The sequence below is a fragment of the Oenanthe melanoleuca genome, chromosome 1 (genome assembly GCF_029582105.1).
Source record: "Oenanthe melanoleuca isolate GR-GAL-2019-014 chromosome 1, OMel1.0, whole genome shotgun sequence".
Lineage (NCBI taxonomy): Eukaryota > Metazoa > Chordata > Aves > Passeriformes > Muscicapidae > Oenanthe > Oenanthe melanoleuca.
In genome coordinates, this window is record NC_079333.1 from 52,666,445 (window position 1) to 52,685,951 (window position 19,507).

General features: G+C 36.4%; 1 protein-coding gene across 1 annotated transcript in view; it reads right to left on the reverse strand.

Annotated features, from left to right (window-relative positions):
• RB1 (RB transcriptional corepressor 1) overlaps window positions 1-19,507 on the reverse strand; it is a 69,438-nt gene that overhangs the window by 42,450 nt on the left and 7,481 nt on the right. The window contains exons 3-13 of the mRNA XM_056498722.1: window positions 16,688-16,800; window positions 14,626-14,760; window positions 13,668-13,706; window positions 12,843-12,910; window positions 11,230-11,340; window positions 8,875-9,023; window positions 8,081-8,158; window positions 4,867-4,976; window positions 3,879-3,950; window positions 1,231-1,318; window positions 668-784 (exon numbers count right to left, since the gene is read on the reverse strand). Coding sequence (XP_056354697.1) covers window positions 668-784; window positions 1,231-1,318; window positions 3,879-3,950; window positions 4,867-4,976; window positions 8,081-8,158; window positions 8,875-9,023; window positions 11,230-11,340; window positions 12,843-12,910; window positions 13,668-13,706; window positions 14,626-14,760; window positions 16,688-16,800 — 1,080 coding nt within the window. The remainder of the gene's footprint in view (window positions 1-667; window positions 785-1,230; window positions 1,319-3,878; window positions 3,951-4,866; window positions 4,977-8,080; window positions 8,159-8,874; window positions 9,024-11,229; window positions 11,341-12,842; window positions 12,911-13,667; window positions 13,707-14,625; window positions 14,761-16,687; window positions 16,801-19,507) is intronic.

Consider the following 19,507-nt stretch of genomic DNA (forward strand, 5'->3'; position numbering starts at 1 on the left):
CATCTTCATATTTTCCACAACCCCATCCTCCCTCCAGGAAGATATCATCTGCTGCTGGGCCATTCAGTCCCACTGTATGACTGATAAAATTACATCATCCCACTGGGAGATGCTCCAGCCAGGGGGAGGAGCCAAGCCTTTCCTACCCAGATAAAAACTGAGATTTTGGACACCAAGTTATCTGTTTTTGCACTGGATTCCAGAAGAAAGCTGGACCTTTCCACATCATCTCTGGACCTTCAGAGGAAAACTGCACCTTCTACAAGAGCATTGCTTCAGCTGAACCACATCTGCCACTGCAGGAGGACTGTAGCCACCATTTAATGGGACTGCTACGAAAACCCTGACTGACAGGGTGTCAGGTTGTATTCTGACTCTGCCAGTGTTTTGGGATTGTTCTTTATAATACTGTATTTCTATTTTAATTTTCCTAGTAAAGACCTGTTATTCCTAATTCCCATATCTTTGCCTGAGACCCCCTTAATTTCAAAATTATAATAATTTGGAGGGAGGCGGTTTACATTCTCCATTTCAAAGAGGAGCTCCTGCCTGTATTGGCAGATACCTGTCCTTCAAACCAGGACAGGACAGTCAGTAAGTCAGGTCTCACACCAGCTAGTGCTAACTAACAGAGCTCAAGCGAGTGATATTCAACCCAAATACTTACCTGTGAGCCAATTTCAGCCCATCCCTGTCCAACTGCTTCAGCAAATTTCTTTTTGAAGATGTGGTCAAAACTTTCCACTCTTTTCAGGATACTATCCTTAGGGTTCACTGTGCAATTCTAAAAAAAGTACAGGAAGCAAATTCGCGGAAGGAAAGGCAAAGAAATATTTCAAAAACATTTCAATAATTTAAATGATTAGAAGTCCTGCTTCCCTTTGTTAATACTTCTCAATAAGGTCATCAGCATAAATAAAAATGGAGTATTTAAAAGAGCGCTGTACATCTTTTTCTCTTTTTTGTTTCCCTTTTACACTCCTTTTCTTTCCATTCAATACATACATAAAAGAATTTTAATATGTAGCTCAGTAACTAAAGTACTTAAGCACTTAAAAGGTTCCAGTACACAACAGTTAGAGAAGTACTTTCTAAAATGACTCATTACATTTAAACCAACTCAATTAAAATGCACTTTTTCAAAAACATTTGCATCAAATCTACAGGTGTATATATTGCTTGAGTGATAATTCCAAGAATCCTACACAAATCTTCTTTGTAGTCACTTACATTGAAGTACATGATGAGAGTATCTGATGGTTTATCAGTTGCTGAGTTTAAAATCATGATCAACTGCTGAATGTTATTCATTGCCGCTCTGGAAAAACACAATAAAGTGCATAATAAGCATTAAGGTTGGCTTGACAGTTGCCAGAAACTGAACAGCAAATCCACACAAAAAAGAATTATGATTTCAGTTCTCACTCCAGTTATCAAACAAGCTACTTGGGAAAATCTATTGCACTGCACTAACTACTATGAATTCTAACAATACATGTGGATTGTGATAATTTTAATAACCAAAAGAATAAAGAATGTCTTAATACCTAAGAAATAGTTTGATTCTTCTCTGGTATTGTTACTTCCTGAATTTTTCATTGTGGTTCTTGGTTTTAAGTAGAATTTTGTGTGTTTAGTTTAGGCTTTAGTTACAGAAAAAAAAATCCATGAGTTACAGAAGTGATTCCCTGTAAGGATCTTGGCAGGTTCCTTTGGAACTGACAGAACCAACCGGCTGGCTAGTTTTGGATACCGACACCCTGTTAAACCATTTAAGAGAGCTGAATACACCTCTGTGAAATCACATTTAAATATGAACAAGCCCCAGGAAAAACTCTCTCGCTTCCAGCCTTGAGCCATCCTGCTGGCAATGCAGAAAAATCAATTCCAGAGGCTGGAATTGAACATGGCAGGGGCCAGAAAACAGCTGTGCAGCAAGAGCAGCCACACCTGGCAGAGATGACACGGCCATCCACAGGCCCAGACGAGAATACACAGAAGAAACTTGCAGACATCAATCCTCTCTCAAGTGAGCGAGAAAGGGAAGGGTGAAGACACAAAGAAAACAACATGGAGACACCGAGGTCAATGAAGGAGTCAAATCCCAGATGGGAGGAGAATGAGAAGAAGCCTTAGTCTTGGGCTGAAATTCTCTTGTAAGGCTATGGTGAAGATATAATTGATGCATTAGATTTTTTTTTTTTACCCCCCTGTAACTCATGGAATGCATTGGGGGATGTAGTGCTCTAGCCACAGCAATGAACAGAGGCACCTGTGTTGAAGCAAGCAAATGTTGAAGTAGCCATGCTCCAGTGAGAAGCTTGAACAGAGAGAGATGAAATTGATGAAAAATCTCGTGCCAGGATGAAAGAAGAAAACCTCTGTTCCCAGAGACAAAAGAAGAGAACTTTTTGTTTCTATACTAGAACAGCTCATCCTTAAAATTGTACCCCAATAAGCTGAAATGACTCATGATAGTAGTTGTGGGAAAACTACCAAACCGTGGGAGGGACTTCACGATTGCAGATTTTCTGTGTGGCTGCTATTTGTGAAAATTAAAACCATGAGAGAACTGTTTCTTGTGGAAAAGCCTCCATGGCATGGCAAGAGAGACTCTTTTCACTAAGTGAACCAAAAAAAAGACTATTTTAGAGGTGGTAAGCTCACTGAAAGTTCCAGGTTTTGCCTCTTTATGTTGTTAGTGGGAAAGGAAAGAAGGGTTGGGAGGAGCAGAAGTGTTCTGAAGGTTTATTCTGATTTTTTTTTTTTTAGTTCTGTTAATAAAGTTTTCTTAGACCCTTTAAAGTTTTAAGCCTGCTTTGCTCTCCTCCTAATCCTTATCTTGCAGCAGAAAATTAGAAAATAATTCTAGTGGGTGCACTGTAGTTTGGCCAGCCCTAGACCCACTACATTTGGGCTGTTTTAAATTTCTGTATCATTTAACCCAAATTTGGCTCATATCACCAGTCAAATAAGTGCAAACCCAACAAAAATGTGTTCAATCATTGCAACTATAGCAGTAAGATGCATTTTTCTTTAATCTACTTTTTACAAGGTATTAGTAAAAATCACTTCTGCCACAACTCTCCTAAATGACAAGGAAAAGCATGAGGACACTGGAAAAACAAAATGAAAACATACAATGCATTCTTATTATCCTCATGACTAGTACTTACACCCTTTTTATATACTAATTTCTACATAAATGACCAGATACAAATCCACTGATAAAAATTATTAAATTCTCTCCAGTTTCAGGGGATTTAAATCAGATTCTAAGAATCTAGGTTCAGAAATAGGACACTGTAAGGTAATTCAAAGGACTAAGCATGGTGTTTTCAGTATATACTATACAGGGTTCTGTTTAATCAGGGAGAGAAAATGATACACTTTCCACTCTAAGCTAGTGATCAAACCTTTGCTGCCATCTACTGACACTTCCGTGGCTTCATGAAAAACATTTACTACAGCTCAGAATCAGGGCTGGTGAATAGGCCTTCACAAGAATTGCCTTAAATCGGTTTTGGAAAAATCAAAGCAAAGCCCAAGTGTGGATGGAGAGAATCTAAATATCACTAGACTTTCTCTCAAGATCAAAGTTGGTTTAGAACATTTCAAATTTTTAGCAATGCAGAAACTTCATACTCATGGACTTTCTTAATGTCAAGAACTTTAAGGAAGCATCTTTCCCACTGTTAGAGGGCTTTATATCTACTACAAATAAAAAGTATTGGTGATCAGAACTACAGTATAGTTTACAAGAAAAAACAACAAAATTAAGGCCACAATTCCTTGGAAATTAAAAAAAGACTACTTTAAAGATGAATATTTCTAGCTATGATATTAAAAAAAAAGAATATATTCAAGAGAACTCATACCGAACAGGAGTCTGTGGAATAGTGATTTCCTCATCAGGATTGTTTTTCAGTGGTGTCCTCTCCAACTGTGAGCTACAGAAATGGAAAACAAACTTATGAAAGACTAATACAATTCAAAAGACAGTGTTTTCTATAAAGACTTATTAATCTGAAGAAAAAAAATGTGTAACAGATTTTTAGAATATCTAGATGTCCAATTACTCCAGTTGTTTAAACTCCCAAGTAGATCTGCTTTGAGCAGGATGCTGGACTAGACACACTCTAAGGTTTCCTTCACAGCTTTTTTTATTTTTTAGAATTCTATTTACAAACAGCTTAATTCACATGTAGAGATGGTATGTTGCATTTTAATCCAGTTTTAAATTAGTGTATTTTCATGGCATAGATAAATTCAGATTCACATGGTAAGTTCACATTAAATTACAGAGATGTTGAATTGTCAGAAATTTCTAGCATGTAAGTGACTGAAAGAAAAAATAAACAATCATAGAATGGTTTGGGGTGGAAGGGACCTTTGAAGGCCATCCAGTTCCATCCACCTTCAACAACCAGAGACATCTTCATCTAAATGGGGGTCCTCAGAGCCCTTACCAGCCTAACCTAGAGAGTTTCCAGGGATGAGGCATCCACCACTCAAACCATTCAGCGCCAGCTGGCTCAGAGCCATAACACCATCTCTAGCACATCCAATCAGCTAGCATGACATGCCTGCTCCTCCTGATTCCTCAGATTTCCCTGGATGACAAGGCCTTGCACAGAGTAAGAGCTAGAGCACAGCCTCCAACTCATTTTAGGCAGTCAGTCATATGTTCCCTAATTATTTCAGTGATGACATAAAGCAAGGCTGGTGATGCCAGAAATACCTTAGCTGAACTACAAAGCTAGGTCAACAGGATAGAGAGATCTCCATTTATAACACAAGGGGGCAGAGAGCAACACAAGTTCACATCCTGTGTTAGGGAATGAAAGCAGTAAATGGAAATATTACCACGCTATGACATCAGGCTGCAGAGTCTCGTCGTGATTCAGAAATAGTCTCGCATCTATATCTTTGCTTTTGAGATAGAGCTCATCATACTGTTTCAAGATAACTTCAACCTCAAAAAGACATTGGAAAAAACCCAAGTTTATTTTACAGGAACAAGTTTGACAATCTAGTGAATAACATAAGTTATTCCTACTTCATGATTACAATGCTGAAATGCTAAAAGAATGACCTTGGAGCTCACAAAGTTACTTCTTATACAACAGCTGAAGCATACCCACAGGAAAATCACTGTTTATAAGAGAAAACAATCCAAGATCCTAAGAACTTTTTGATGAAATGTAGGCCCTGGCACTGTAAAAATAGCTAGATTAGCAAATAGACCTACAAACCAAACTAACATTTCCACATTTTTAAATCTTACCTTCCAGAAAAGGGGATGTCTCCAAGGGCAGGAAATGTAAAATGCTTGTTCTTAGAAGCTGAACTGCTGAGCAATTGGCTTTCAGTCAGTCAATCAGTCTTTGCTAGTTTGGACAACAAGGCCTAAACTCACACCTTCTTTTTCTCAGTAGGAGTTTCCTCTTTTTATATTAATATATTTGTGCTGGAATAGCTCTTAAGAGATATGCCTATTGCTACAAAAATAGACTTGCTATTTCATAGCCACACTGTAGATTTTTTAGTAACTGTTAAAAGTTTCTTAATTGACTAAATCCCAGATTGATATTACTTCACTTTGCATGGAATAGTTTATTGGATTTTTTAAATATTTTTTTAATTACTTCTTTTTATATTTACTTTGAGTGACTAACATTAACAGGAAGTCTGCAATTTTTTTATCTGGCCCTCCAAATCTGCTGCTGTGCTCCTAAAGTAGGCAGCCACCTCAATTATCTGCTCCCTGAGCCCTTAAACTTATTAAACAATGCTGTGCTCTGGCAAATTCCTGTTAGAAAAACAGGCACCAATGCATATGAACCCAAATTAGTCCCCTCTCAGGCTCAAGAGAGAAAGCTGCAAATACCTCCTACAGAGCTTTGCTCCTTACCCTCTTCTTTACCTTTGCCAAATGGATTTGCTCTAAACTGATCTCACAATTAAAACCTTCAGATTAGGTCTATCAAGCCAAAGATTATATTTCAATTCTCATTATCGCTATTCTTTTTATTTAAAAACGTAGAGACTTACATTTTGTTTTTTCATTATCTTCTTAATGGCTCATGCATTCTTTTCATCTAAAACATTTCAGTATTTCATAAATTTCTAAAAAAACCCAGCAACTCTTAGACAAGATGGCTGTACTGGGTCAACTTGGAAGAAACCTTCAGTCAAAAATAAGAGTTCTGCATCAATCTATTCATCAGTGCATAAAGCCTGACTAGTAAACACATGGGAAAGACAAACAAAATACCAACATCAAGCCTCAAAAGCTTTTCTTGATTTGGAAGGAATATTAAAGTTCTTCAAAAGCTCAGTGGTTTTTTATGAAAATCAATTTAAATGTACCACATTCCTAGCTATTATACTGATGATGTCATCCATGATTATTGGTTAGTTGATGATATGTATGAACCAACTACCTCTGAAATACAGCTCTAACTTTCTGCTCTGGCATTCAAGGTTAAGAAGCAAAGATCATGTGACTGCACTTTTCTTCTAATCCTTCATTTTGTAAAATTTTCACCAGCAAGTCTTATGCTAATAATTTTGATATTTTGCTTAAGTTGAGCAGCCTTGGATGAAAACCCTCTGATTTGAGAATAAGCTGTATAATGCCTTTCCCTGGAAGTTCATTTAGGGTTTCCCAACTATACATACACACAAATTAAAAAGTCTAAACAGGTTACTGATACCCTGAAATTAATTTAGGAAGAGATTAAGATCTTCAGTGAGTCCTCTACTTTGTTCCCCACCCAATACACTATGACACTGAACAGAAGATAAACTTGGTTGAACCCTGCAGACTCATTGCTCTGATCAGCATCAGAGCTGCTTATTTTCAGGTTACCACATCTATTGGTGACACACAGCTAAACTTACACTTTTAAGAATGATGAATGTAAACACACTGCAAGAAGCTGCCTATTAAAATGCACTCTGGATGCAATTGCATAGAGGCAGAGTCTGCTGCATCCAGGCAGCAGCTCAGCAAGATGAAAGTAATTCTGCACAGACACAGCAGTCCAAACTCTGCCAAGTTGTGAAACTGAGACTAATCTTCTTGATATCTTTCCAACAACACTACAATAACATGTCTCATTTATATTTAAATTAAGTTGTGTAATTTAAGACTTTAAGCATTTATAGAGTGACTTCAGAGACCTAACATTGTAATAGTTATATTTTAGATGAATGGCCTTACCAAGGTCATGGATATGCAACACTGAATTTTTGCTTGGAGCAAAAGCTTTTTGCTCTGAGCAAAGCCTGGCTTAGCCTCAGGAGATTAATTTATTAAATTCAACTGTATAAGATAGATATACTTTATGAATACTGGAATCCCTGCTAACCCACATTCCTAAAAAACAGTTCATTTTGCTAGATGATTTCAGAAGAACCTATTAAAACTCCACCAATGGGTAAAGGGCATCTTAGGCAATTTGGCATGAAGTACAACACAGTTGTTGAACTGTCTGTATTGGGTTTGCATGGGAAGGCTTTGGTAGCTAGGGGGGTTACAGGGGTGGCTTCTGCAAGAAGCTACTAGAAGCTTTGCCCATGTCCAGCAGAGCCAATCCTAATGGCTTCAGGACTGACCCTTTCTATTGGTCAAGGCTGGGCCAACCAGGAATTATAGTAATGCCTCATATTTAAGAAGAGAAAAAGTTATTACAACTGCTGTCTGAGAAAAGAAATGTAAAGTATGTGAAAGGAGCATCTCTGCAGTCACCAAGGTCAGTGGGGAAGGAGGGGCAGGGGATGCTCCAGGTGCAGGGATGGGGGGGAAGGTGTTTTTAACATTTATTTTACTTCTTATTGTCCTGCTCTGTTTTTGTGGGCAATAAATTCAACTAACACTCTAAGCTGAGTCTGTTTTGCCAGTGATGGTATTTGGTGAGCAACATCTCTCCCACCCTTTTCTAAACTCATGAACCTTTTGTTATATTTTCTCTCCCCATTTTGCTGCAGAGAGGAGTTAAAAGAGTGACTTTGGTGGGTGCCTGGCACCCAGCCAGGGTCTGCTCACCAAAATATCTTAAATTCCTTCACTTACCTCTGGTAGCCCATTTGAAGCTACAATACCAGCAGAATTCAAGAAAGGAATGAAGCTTGTGAAATACACATTTTTGACCTAAAAAAAAAGGAAAAAAATGTAACATTAGCAAGGTAGAGAGTCAGCCATGCATACATTGCTTTCACATCTTTAAATCAAGAAACTGGGATATTTCTGTAGTGCACTGTGGTTTGTTTTCAGTAAAGCAAGAACAAAACTTGTTATACATCCAAAACATAGTGATATGTAAGCATGCAAATACAATCTTTTGCTGGAATACTAAGTGATGGAACTGGAAAAGAACTGCACTCTTGCAAGCCCTCTCACATTTCTGCTTCCATCATCCATCTGGATATTCAAAAATCAGTCCTTTTTACACAGAAATAGATTTAACAGCAGAGGAAAAGGTGAATGGGGTCTTTGAAGATCTCCCACAGAACCAATGTGCTTTTTGCATACATTTTCTCATCATGGGATGCAGCTGTGAAACTATCTCCATATGCTACATGCTACAATCAGCCTGTAACTTCATATTGTATTCTTCACAATTCAGTTACCCTGGCAAAATTATCACCCATATCAAAGGGCTTGTTTTGAGTGGGTTTTGTCTGTTTTTTAAACTACTGACTAGAAAAACTATAGAATGGTAAAATACCTTCACTACTGAAGGTAACTACTTGACAAAATAACCTGGCAGAAACAACGACATTTTTTAAAAAGACCATTTAAATAAATACATATTCCAGATGGAGTCTAGCAGCAAGATCTATCAGACTTTAAAGTGCAGGCATTACCTCATCTAAATTACAATCATGCTCTTTACAAAGGATTTCGATAATTTTTGTGTCAGTATCAAGCTGCTTTGCAGTACGTGAACTCCTGCTCTGACCTCTTCTTGGAGTGCGAGCTGAACCATTTACAGTCACTGCAGACACAGAAGACTCTGGAAAGATTCAGAACCATCACAAGGTTAGGGACATCTTAAGAAAGAAGAAATTTAAGTTATTAAACCTAGAAGATTCTACTTCTTATATACTTTTTCAGGTCTTCCCCTTAAATATATTTTTTTTTCATTCGTTCAGCTAGGTAAGAAACCTTCATTACAGAAAACCTATATGAAAGGGAAGTTAATTTTTAAATTCCTGCATCAGTATTTGGACATTCTGTTTTTAAGAAGCTACTCTACACAAAATGTAAATGTAACAACACTTCCTGCAAGTAGCTTTAACTGAGAATCTGTTTTGCAAAGCTAGGAAAGCCTTTTCACAGATGAGTAACTTTTCTATTTTTAAAGAAGTATAAAACAAGAACCTGAAGGACAATAAATCAACGCAGGACTTAAGTGATGGTGGGAACCTGGAATATGGTCTTGGAGGGAATTCCTCCTTTCCCCAAATATCCCCAGACACACAAACAGAAACAAATAAGTCCACCTAAAACAAAGTATCAAAAAACCTTAAAAGAGCAAGGTAAAAACATTTCATCTTGTTAAACTCAAAATAGATGACTTAAATGTCTGAAATATGTGAATTATATTAATAACATACATTAATATGATTAAATATTGTTGATTTAAATCTGACAGCACAATCAGCATGCTTTTCTCACCTGTAATTTCATTTTCATTTGACAACTGCTCTGAGAAACTCTGGCAAACTACACTGCAGAGGTGGGTGCATCTTAATTCCCTCAGCCTTAGTCATATCATAAAGCTTGACATCATTTATCACAGCATGAAGCCTCTTGGTCACGAGGGTTTGAACAATGCATTGTGTTATTCTCTCAAAGAATGCAGAGCTGTTTGACAGTTCATACACAGCTTCAGCTTCACATCAGAAATCCAGTGCTTTGCACTTAAGACAGTCACACTCACATCTGCAATTTAGTCTCAAGTAGCAGAATTTTTTTTCAAGATATGATGCACAGAACCAAACTGTTCCTAAAAATGAGCCCCTATTCTGCATGGTTTCACTAAGAAAAAAATAAATCAGTGTGAACATGGAATTCAAAACCAGGTAGTTTCAATTCAGTTTTTGAAAAGGATCTGCTTTATAACACCTGAAATAAGCAGCAACATATATGTCTATCCTACTAGGAAGGACAAATTTAAACTCAAAATAGTACTGGGGGAAAGCAAGATTTGCTTGTCCTAAGTCCATCCTTTCCCCTTTTATTCACATTAGAATAAGAGCAAGGTTATTTGTTCTTACCTGCAACAAATATTCACTAGATCAGATAAATATCCTCCAAAACAGAATTTAAAGAACACAGTAGTAAATACCTTATCTATTCTATGACATTACAACCTAGGTGGATGTTTAGTTGCCAAAGAAAGAAATAAAGCAAATAGATTTAGGCTAAATATACTAGGGTTGCATCTTAACCCATTAGAGGGTAAACTAATTAGTACAAAAAGTGTGAGTCACATCCTATGGCCTCAAATATTTCAGTACATTAATACCATAGCTTGCTGAAAAAAATAGTTAACTCAAATAGAATTCTATGTTTGAAAGTTGCAATAAATATTTACTTTCTCTATCTTTCTAGTGAGGTTTTCCAAGTTTTAGGTATAAAAAGCTAATGGATAAAAACTCACTGATGAACAGAAATTTTTAAAGAGAAGACCCATTATATTTTTACTTAAAATAGTGACACTTGCAATAGCAAACAGGCTGTAACAAAAGCAAAGCTGTCTACATTTCACCTCTACTCTTTTGAGCTGCTTTCCACTGTATATTTGTTTTAAATATCTGTACAGTCCAGTATCTTGTACATTTCTTCTGTTATCATACTGTTACACTATATATCATCCTGTTATACTGTATATCAATAAAATAAGAGTTAAATAATAGTTCTCAGCTATAATCTACCCAGAACCAGAATTATTTTACCAAATTAAACTTGCTGTTTTAACAAGTTCCTAAACAACTAGAAAGGGGAGAGGACATAGGAAAAATTATATTAAACATACTGCCACATTCAGGAAATTTAATTCAAGTTCATTATCATGTAAATTTAACTAAAACAGAAAAATAAGACTCAATAAGACTCAAGAAGTTTTATTATGTTAACTATGAATGGTAGCATGGCTAATAGAAATTTAATAAATTTACTTTCTACTTCAATGGAAAAAAACAAAAAATTCTTACTGTATGGTTCCTTGAGCATAGCAGGAGGTGACAATTTGATAAAATAATCTAAGACACACAGCAACAACTGGAAAGAAATCACCAGGTCATCTTCCACTTGCAACACTTTACCTGCAAATATTTAAAAGGGTAAAGAAAACCTTTTTGAGAATGTTTGACTTAATTTTAGAAGTAATTTTGCAAAACAAAGATTTAGAAGTTCATATAGTAGAACACTAACACTAAAATTCAGGAAGCATCATATAGGATGCCAATGTTCTTTAAAGGGTATTGATTTTAAAACTCATGGCACTTCAGTTCATGGCTTTAGAGATAGCATACACACAAAATAAAATTACTGTGTACAAAATCCTGCCCTCAGTGCTCATTCCTTTCTACTGTAGAAGAATAACTGCTTACTTCTGTGTAATTCCTCCCTGCTTTCTTTTTTTATGGTCTTATGCAAGCTTTTTGAAAGCTACTAAATACTCAGAAAGCAGGAGTCACTAGTATACAATGAAGAGAAATTCAAAACATGCTATCACACTGTAGGCTCAGCCTGTCAGATTTTTATGAAATTACTTAAAAGTCACACAAGTAATAGCATGAAGAGCACTTTTAAAGCTGCATTATTTCAGTTTTTCCCAAATTATGACTCATATGCCAGAGAAGATCTACAGGGCCAAGAGAGAAGATCTCAAGACAGTGTGCATTGCCATGAAAATTGTAGGAAGTTGATAGTGATTTTGAACAGGTACAGATCTACCTGTGCTCTACTTATAGTTGCAATTTTCGTATTTATTTTCTATAAAAAGTAGCAAGCGTTATCCAGGCTCTTCTGAAGCTCCTACTATTTTCTTGTTAATTTTACCTTTCTTTGTTCTCAAGAAAAGGCAGGCTAGAAGACTTCTTGTGGGTTTTGCTTTATGCCTATGTTTGGAGACTTCTAGTGACAAAGCTCCACAAAATTCAGCTGACCCAAGTCTGATTTTGATATCAGAGATGCATATACTTCACTGATAACACACACCTGCAGTAAGCAGCACTTGAGATGTGTGATTCATTCCTTTTAGTAGGAGTTCAATGAGACAGGAACTCCATGGACTGCTATAAACGTTTCATCACTCAACATTAGCTGTAACTTACACCTTTTCAAGAAAGATTTGTAACATTCAAAGGACATGCTTTCAAGAACTTACTATAATACCTCATTATTAAATTTGTTTTATTAAATTATATATATTTATAATATATATATAAGCTAATTTTTAAAAACATGCCAGTTTTTTAAGTTAATTATTCATTATTAAAATGCTGGCAAACTACAAAGCACCTCAGAATAGACTTAAATACAGAATTGCGGTGTTTAAAGTAAAACAAAAATAAATCATACAAATTTTAGACAGCTTAAATCTGTATCTTTATATATAGAAAGTATATCAGTGAGAAAAACAGCCAAACTGCATTTAAAAAAATATTATTAAGCAGTTAAAAAAAGCCATACAATCAAAACATTCTGGGTCTGTACAATACTTAGTTGTATTAAGGATCCTAGTATCTTGTTGGACATGTAAAACAAACTCACTCACTTTTAAAATATTCAGCAAAATTACTGTGTTTTAACCAAAACTCACCTTTTGCCAGCAAAAAAGTAATCCAGTAATTTTTTAGGACTAATACAGAACTGAGTTCAGCAGAAATCCTGCAGGGAAACAAAAATACTTTGCATTGATAGCTCTGCAACAATTTAAACTACAATGTCTGAAAACATGCTTCAGTCTATGGAACTATTTAACAACATGCTTAACTCTATTTCACATAGAGTTAAGTTTACTAAACATCTCATTCCATTCCCTCTGTAATTATGACTACACATTTAAAAAACTTAAGTTCCTGTAAAGCCATTCAAGAATCAGGAAATATCGGCCTCATCCTCAGAAAAGAAAGTGCCCTACTCTCCAGCCACAGCATGAACTCAAGCTCATTTGGGAGTTAAGGCACCTTTCAGCACACTCATTTGTTGCTGTGATTAGGAAGCTCACTCTCCATCCAAATGTTCATCTCCACCATGCTGAGACATACCCTATTGGGTGGCAGTACTTGATGGAGGAGGGATAGATATATAAAAATATATATAAATACAATATGATACATATCTACTTATATATACATACATACATACATCTATATTTTATATATTTTTATATTTTTTATTTTTATACAAATACACTCATATAATATACATAATATGTATAGATCACATTTATAGAGAAATATATGTAACATATATATAATTTCTGCATTTCCCATCATCTCATTAAAATTTAAAGTCCACACTAAATGTAAAGTCAACACACAGCACACTACGACTTAGGTCAGTCCTGAAGGGTTAAAAGATAACATGCCATCATGTTTTACATCTTATCTTGACAAACACAATTTAGGAAAATCAAACTTACTCACTACTAGGTTGTTCCAGATAAATAAGGCCACAAGTCCTAGAAAATCAAAACAGATTCTTATTTTTGAACATGCTTCTGCAAGCAAACTATGCAATATCTTTGACTTCAATATAGTTTAAAAAAAAACACCACTTCCCAAAACATTTTTCTAACTTTAAAAAACAAAAGCTGACTCAAAGAACAGATTAAGTACAGATCAACTATAGCCCTGACAAGCCTGAAATAATGTTGTTGTGTTGCATACTCATGTCAAAGCTTAGAAAGCAAAACTATTTTAACTAGTTATAATAAAATTGCTTTCTTCCAGAAAGACAAGATTTGTACCTACATTGTTACCCAGTGTTTTGTGCAACACAGCAAAGTGTGCTGCAGCTGCACAAAACACTCTATAAAAGGGCAAAAAGATTTAAAATCTTTAGTATTTCTTCAGTGTCACTGCAAACCTTGTGGTGTAATGTTGCTTCCCAATTATTTTAGGTACATACCAATTCAAGAAAAAAAATCAGCTTATGCAAAAACAAACTAGGATATCTATGCCTTCATTCTATAAACTACCAAAGGGTAATCTCCTACCCCTTTCAAAGGATATTTAAGAGATATTTGAGAGTCTTTTGTGATTCAGAAGGCAAAATGTTTAATAAAAAAATATTTAGATAGTAAACCAATCCTCTTTATATCTGTAAAAAGCTTATAGTGAGTAGCAATCACTTTTCATGCTACTCTTACTACTGTTTGTACTGCAACAAGGGGGTTGTTTAACACAGCATTATGATAGTTATGGAGTAAAATGTAAGAGGTATTTATTTAATACAAGTAAACAGCTCAGTTTCACTGTTCTGCAAATATTAGCACACACAGTTTAAATGGGCTCCTATAACACACAGTTTGAAAAATTCAAATACTTAAATGTTGACAGACAAAGAAATCAATTTCAAAATGATAAAGCATACACTACCTTTCAAACTTGTGGTATAGTGCAAATAATACATCGTATTTCTTTTTCAGCCTTGATACAGTGCTATCAACTTTAGTGCTTACAGTATCCATGTTAACATCCACCTCTTTCAGAAACTGAAAAAATGTGCATACACTGAAAAAAAGAAAGAAAAAAAGATGACACATTATCATAACTTGTGAAAACAAGTATTCTGAAATAGCTCTTTAAAAAGAAAAGATAAAAACACATCTCCATGAAAACCCATTGCCTCACTTCACTAGACTCCAGTCTAGTCAACTGTTACTAGTGATTGAACCCCTGCCCTGGGAAACATTACTTGCTTACCTTAAGCCTCACTTTACATCTTCCAGACACAGGAATACTGTTCAACCTGGCAGCAGAGGTATCTCATGATACAGGCTCTACTACAGAAGGAAAATTTTCTTGCCTAGCATAGATATTATCTCTGAAAGTCAGAATTTGCTAACCAGACATGCCTTTGTTCTTGTGCTGCTAGTAATACCACAAATACCAACACACACCTCTCAGCTCTCCTGTTCTGCTTTAGAAACACCCCTACTAATCTAAGAACATGAATCTTGGCTCCATCCATGCTAAAGACCGACCTAGGTGATGAATGCATTAAATTATACAGCAGTTCAAGTCTTTCAGCAAAACATCTCCACTCTTTGAAAATATTATTACACCAGGGATCAAAGTTCTCCCTATTCATCCATGTAATGCTGTGGCCATCAAGGAAACATTTTGTCATGTTCATAACTAAAATGATCAGATTGCTAAAAATGAAAGGAGGAAGCTATTGAATATTTTCAACTATTTCAAATGTATCAAATATATTTTGATCCTTTATCAGAATATAAAATTCTGAGAGACTTTTTGATCTTTGTCAGATTAAAGATACAAGATACAAAACCAGTCAGAAGCTCATTTAAGAACTCTTAACATGGAATGAAAGATCTTTCCAATATATCTGAAGGCTCTAGAGGATGACTAGTAGAAATTTGACCTTATAGCTGAGAAAAAGCCCAGGGCTAACAAGCAATTGAGTATTGCATCACAATCAGCAGTGTAACAGCTTACTCTTTGAAACTGTAAGGGAAAAAGTCCCTCAGCTTTCAGCTGGTCTGTGGAATTTGGGTGGAACATGCTGAATGTTGTTACACAAATGCAACTGGCTTTCAGCCACGTGATTCCAAGACAGTCAACAGTGGAGAGATTAAGTCAAAACACTGGACCTGACCCTGCTCTGGGAGATGATGCAAGGTAGAAGGGAGCAAGGAGAAGTCTAACCAGGATAGATGACTTCAAGGAAAAGGATATTCTGGCCCAGGCCTGAGGTTATTTCCAGGACTTAGCCTCCTGCCCTAGAGAATCAAAAGGCTCTGCTCCTCTGCATGCAGGACACATGCACAGCACAGCTCCCAGGCAGATGGCACTGGAATTCTTTCCTTGGATGAATTTAACACAAGGTTGCTGTTCCCACCTAAATTTACCTTCACAGCAGATACTATATAATTAATTAATTTCTGCATTATGAACTTAATTAACATACAATATAACAGTAACATTCTCCTAGCAAAAAGGGTGTATGAAAATACCAAATTTAGCCTGGCATTGAAATGTCTGAGAAAGAGCAGCATGCTGATAAACTGTTTGAAGAGTAACATTTTTTCCCCCTACTTCTTGATTTAGCCTAAGTGTAATGCTGGGAAAAAGGTTTTCTGGAAAATCATAAGAGAGGGAAAGAAAGAAATATTTTAAATGCAATTTACACTGACCTAAACTGATGAACACTTTAGGGAGAGCAAGAACGAGATGAGTGATACAACCAAAGCCAAGCACAGATGAATCAAACAAGTATCACTGCTCTCTAAACTAAAAGAAGACAGCAGAACTTCTAGGTTACCAATATAATCATAATTTCCATAAGTAACCTTCACTGTCAAATCAACTAGTCTGAGAAGCACAAAGATTCACTATACTTTAAAAACACTGTCTTTATAAAAATGTTGACAAGTTAATAGCTGAAATCTAAATTCACATACTTAAACTCACTTACCTCATGTTTATACTTTTCAAAAGCTCAGTGAAAGTAAATGTCACTTCATCCAGATCAATTGCTACAATAAAGATACATACTCCCCATGTTTCTTTTTTCTTTTTGTTACAAGCCTGTTTGAAAAAAGAGAGGAAAAAGTTTTTATTCATCAATAAAAACGGGTCATGCACGGAGGGCAATAATTTGTCCAAACATGATTAGAAATGGTTAAACAACACATCCTCAAACAAACATTTGATTAGGACAGCCAATTATTAGACAGTGGAAAACCATTCCAAGTTTTACAATACAGGTAAAAAACCAAGCATTTCAACTCTTACTCCTATAGTACAAGATACCTATTTAATTCAGCAAAGCTTTGAAATACAAGCTTTGGTTCCATAGAATATTTATGCACAGCAGAAGTCATGATTCCTTTTTTTTTCCTTACATTACCATATTTGACCATAACAAAAGACTGAAAGTTAAAGAATAAGAAGCCAAGCCATAAAAACATAAATGAAATCTTTACAATGACAAGCAATAAACACTCATAAATGAGCACAGCTGTGTCAAACACTCATCACTGCTGAACCACAAACGCATCTCTGCTCAGTAAAGTGTGATAGTAACAAGCACTTCCAGCCATTTTCCTACCATACATCTACATTTAAGGTCTGTCTTCTGCTATTTAGAAGGTTCAAGTTATAACCAACCATCCTTCATCAAAAGGAGTCAACCTACAATGACAGACATGGCATCCACATGGAGTAGAACTCCCGATGATGAAGCCACTCACTTGGAGCCAGACAGGCATCACTTAAGATTCCAATACCCTTCCACCAAAACAGCAACTCAATGGAAAACCTGGAAGAACAATGACTTGTAGAAGCATGGAACACCCCTTAAGCAGGTATATCCCAAGTTTTGGAAACAAAAATATCTTGAAGACAGAACCAGGCATGGGTGCAGTCCAACTTGTAAAATACTTTTCAGACACACAGCATCCCTGTAAATAAAATACCACCCAGGCCCACAGCAAAGGAGCAAGATCTGAAGGCATTCTCTGCAGCTCTAGGTTGGACAGGACATCTGTAGGAGGACAGAGGTGAAATGGAGCACCAGGAGCAAGTGAACAGAAACACTGCATTCCTGCTTTTCTACACCACTCAGCTTTATCCCACTCGACTTTTTTATCCTTTCCCTGATCACTCCACCTAGCTGACTCCTAGACAACACCGTGAGCTGCAGGTGCTTGTTCACTCTAAAAAATGTTTCCCAAAGGCAGCAAGAGTAAGACTGCACCAGACCTAGCTCACTCCATCTTATGTGGTCTTCCAAACCTGCTCCAAAATCGTCTGCACCTTCAGCATCCACTCATGTCCTTGCTTAGTCAGCACTGTAACCTTGACCAATAATGGCACTGTGCCCATAAATGATACAAGTTCACTAACACTGCCAACGTTTTGCTTTTTTGCAATTGTTCTGTGTCTTTATATACAGTATACATCAGAGAACACTGGCTGAGGGCCTTGTCCAAGAACAAAAATTTTCACTGGCTAGTGCAATTGTTAAGAGTTATAGAACAGGCTTCAATGCAAAATTAACCAGTCACCCTCAACAACGTGGTTACTGACAATTATTCAAGTCATCATTTTCTTCCTGCATTCCTATTTGAGTGTTTCTACAAATCATGACTCCTTGCACAAGAGAAAATTATTTTAAAATAAGTTATTAACAGACTGAGATGCATTTATTGATATATATAAAGGGATATAAAAACTGTGAAGGTTAAAGCTAATAATATTGAACCACTAAGAAGAATGACTACTCACACTGAGCACAGCCCTGACCCTGGAGTCAGCTGACCTTATTTAATAAATAAGCTCCTTTCACTCCATGCTCCTGCAAACTCAGACCATGATGTTGTCCTGTAAATACAACATTTTGTAGGGCAGGAGAACTGAGTGCTACCAATTGGTGAAATTGTTCCTGGTTTGTTGCTTATCCAAACAAGCCTAGCTTCCCTGGGCAGCCTAGCTCAGCTCTGGCCATAGCAATGGTTTATTTGATAGGACCGAGGTCTGGTTTTGCAAGAATGACCTTTAAACTCCTTGTCCAGTATGGCTGGGGGTAACAACTCATTTGTTTCTACCATTACACAAGAAGGCAGTCTCAGAGGCAGCCTAGCAATCCATGAGACTCAAACCATTAGAGTGAGCCAAACTCCAGTATTAGGACTACGCCCACACCAATCACTGATGGTACAGGATGCTTTGGACACCTTCTCCTCAACACAAGATGTTGGATGAATGCTGGCCTAACAAGAAAAATTACACACAACCCAAGATAAAATGATTATGGGTTGGGTTTTTTTCCTAGTAGCAAAGAAAAGGTGAACAGCATCTGAGCATGCCTGCCTTACAATACAGCTGAGAGAAGGAGAGGAAAACATGAAAGAACACCAGACTGGGACTATCCCACCAGCTACTGCTGGTTAAAACAATCAAAGACACAGGTAAACTGCAGTTTTCTCAGAAGATAAGGTATCTGCCATAGCCATGCATGAAGATTTCGGTGATTTTAATCCATAAATAATTTCATGGTTTAACCCCAGCTAGCAACTAAGCACCACACAGATGCTTGCTCACTTCCTATCCCTGCAGTGGATAGTGAGAAACTAGATCACAGCTTGAGAAAAGAACAGTTTAATAACTGGAACAAAATAAAATGCCTCAATAACAACAACATTAATAATAATTGCAATGGAAATGAAAGATAGAGAGAGGCATAAAACCCAATAGAAACAAGTGATGCTCAATACATTTGCTCACCACACAC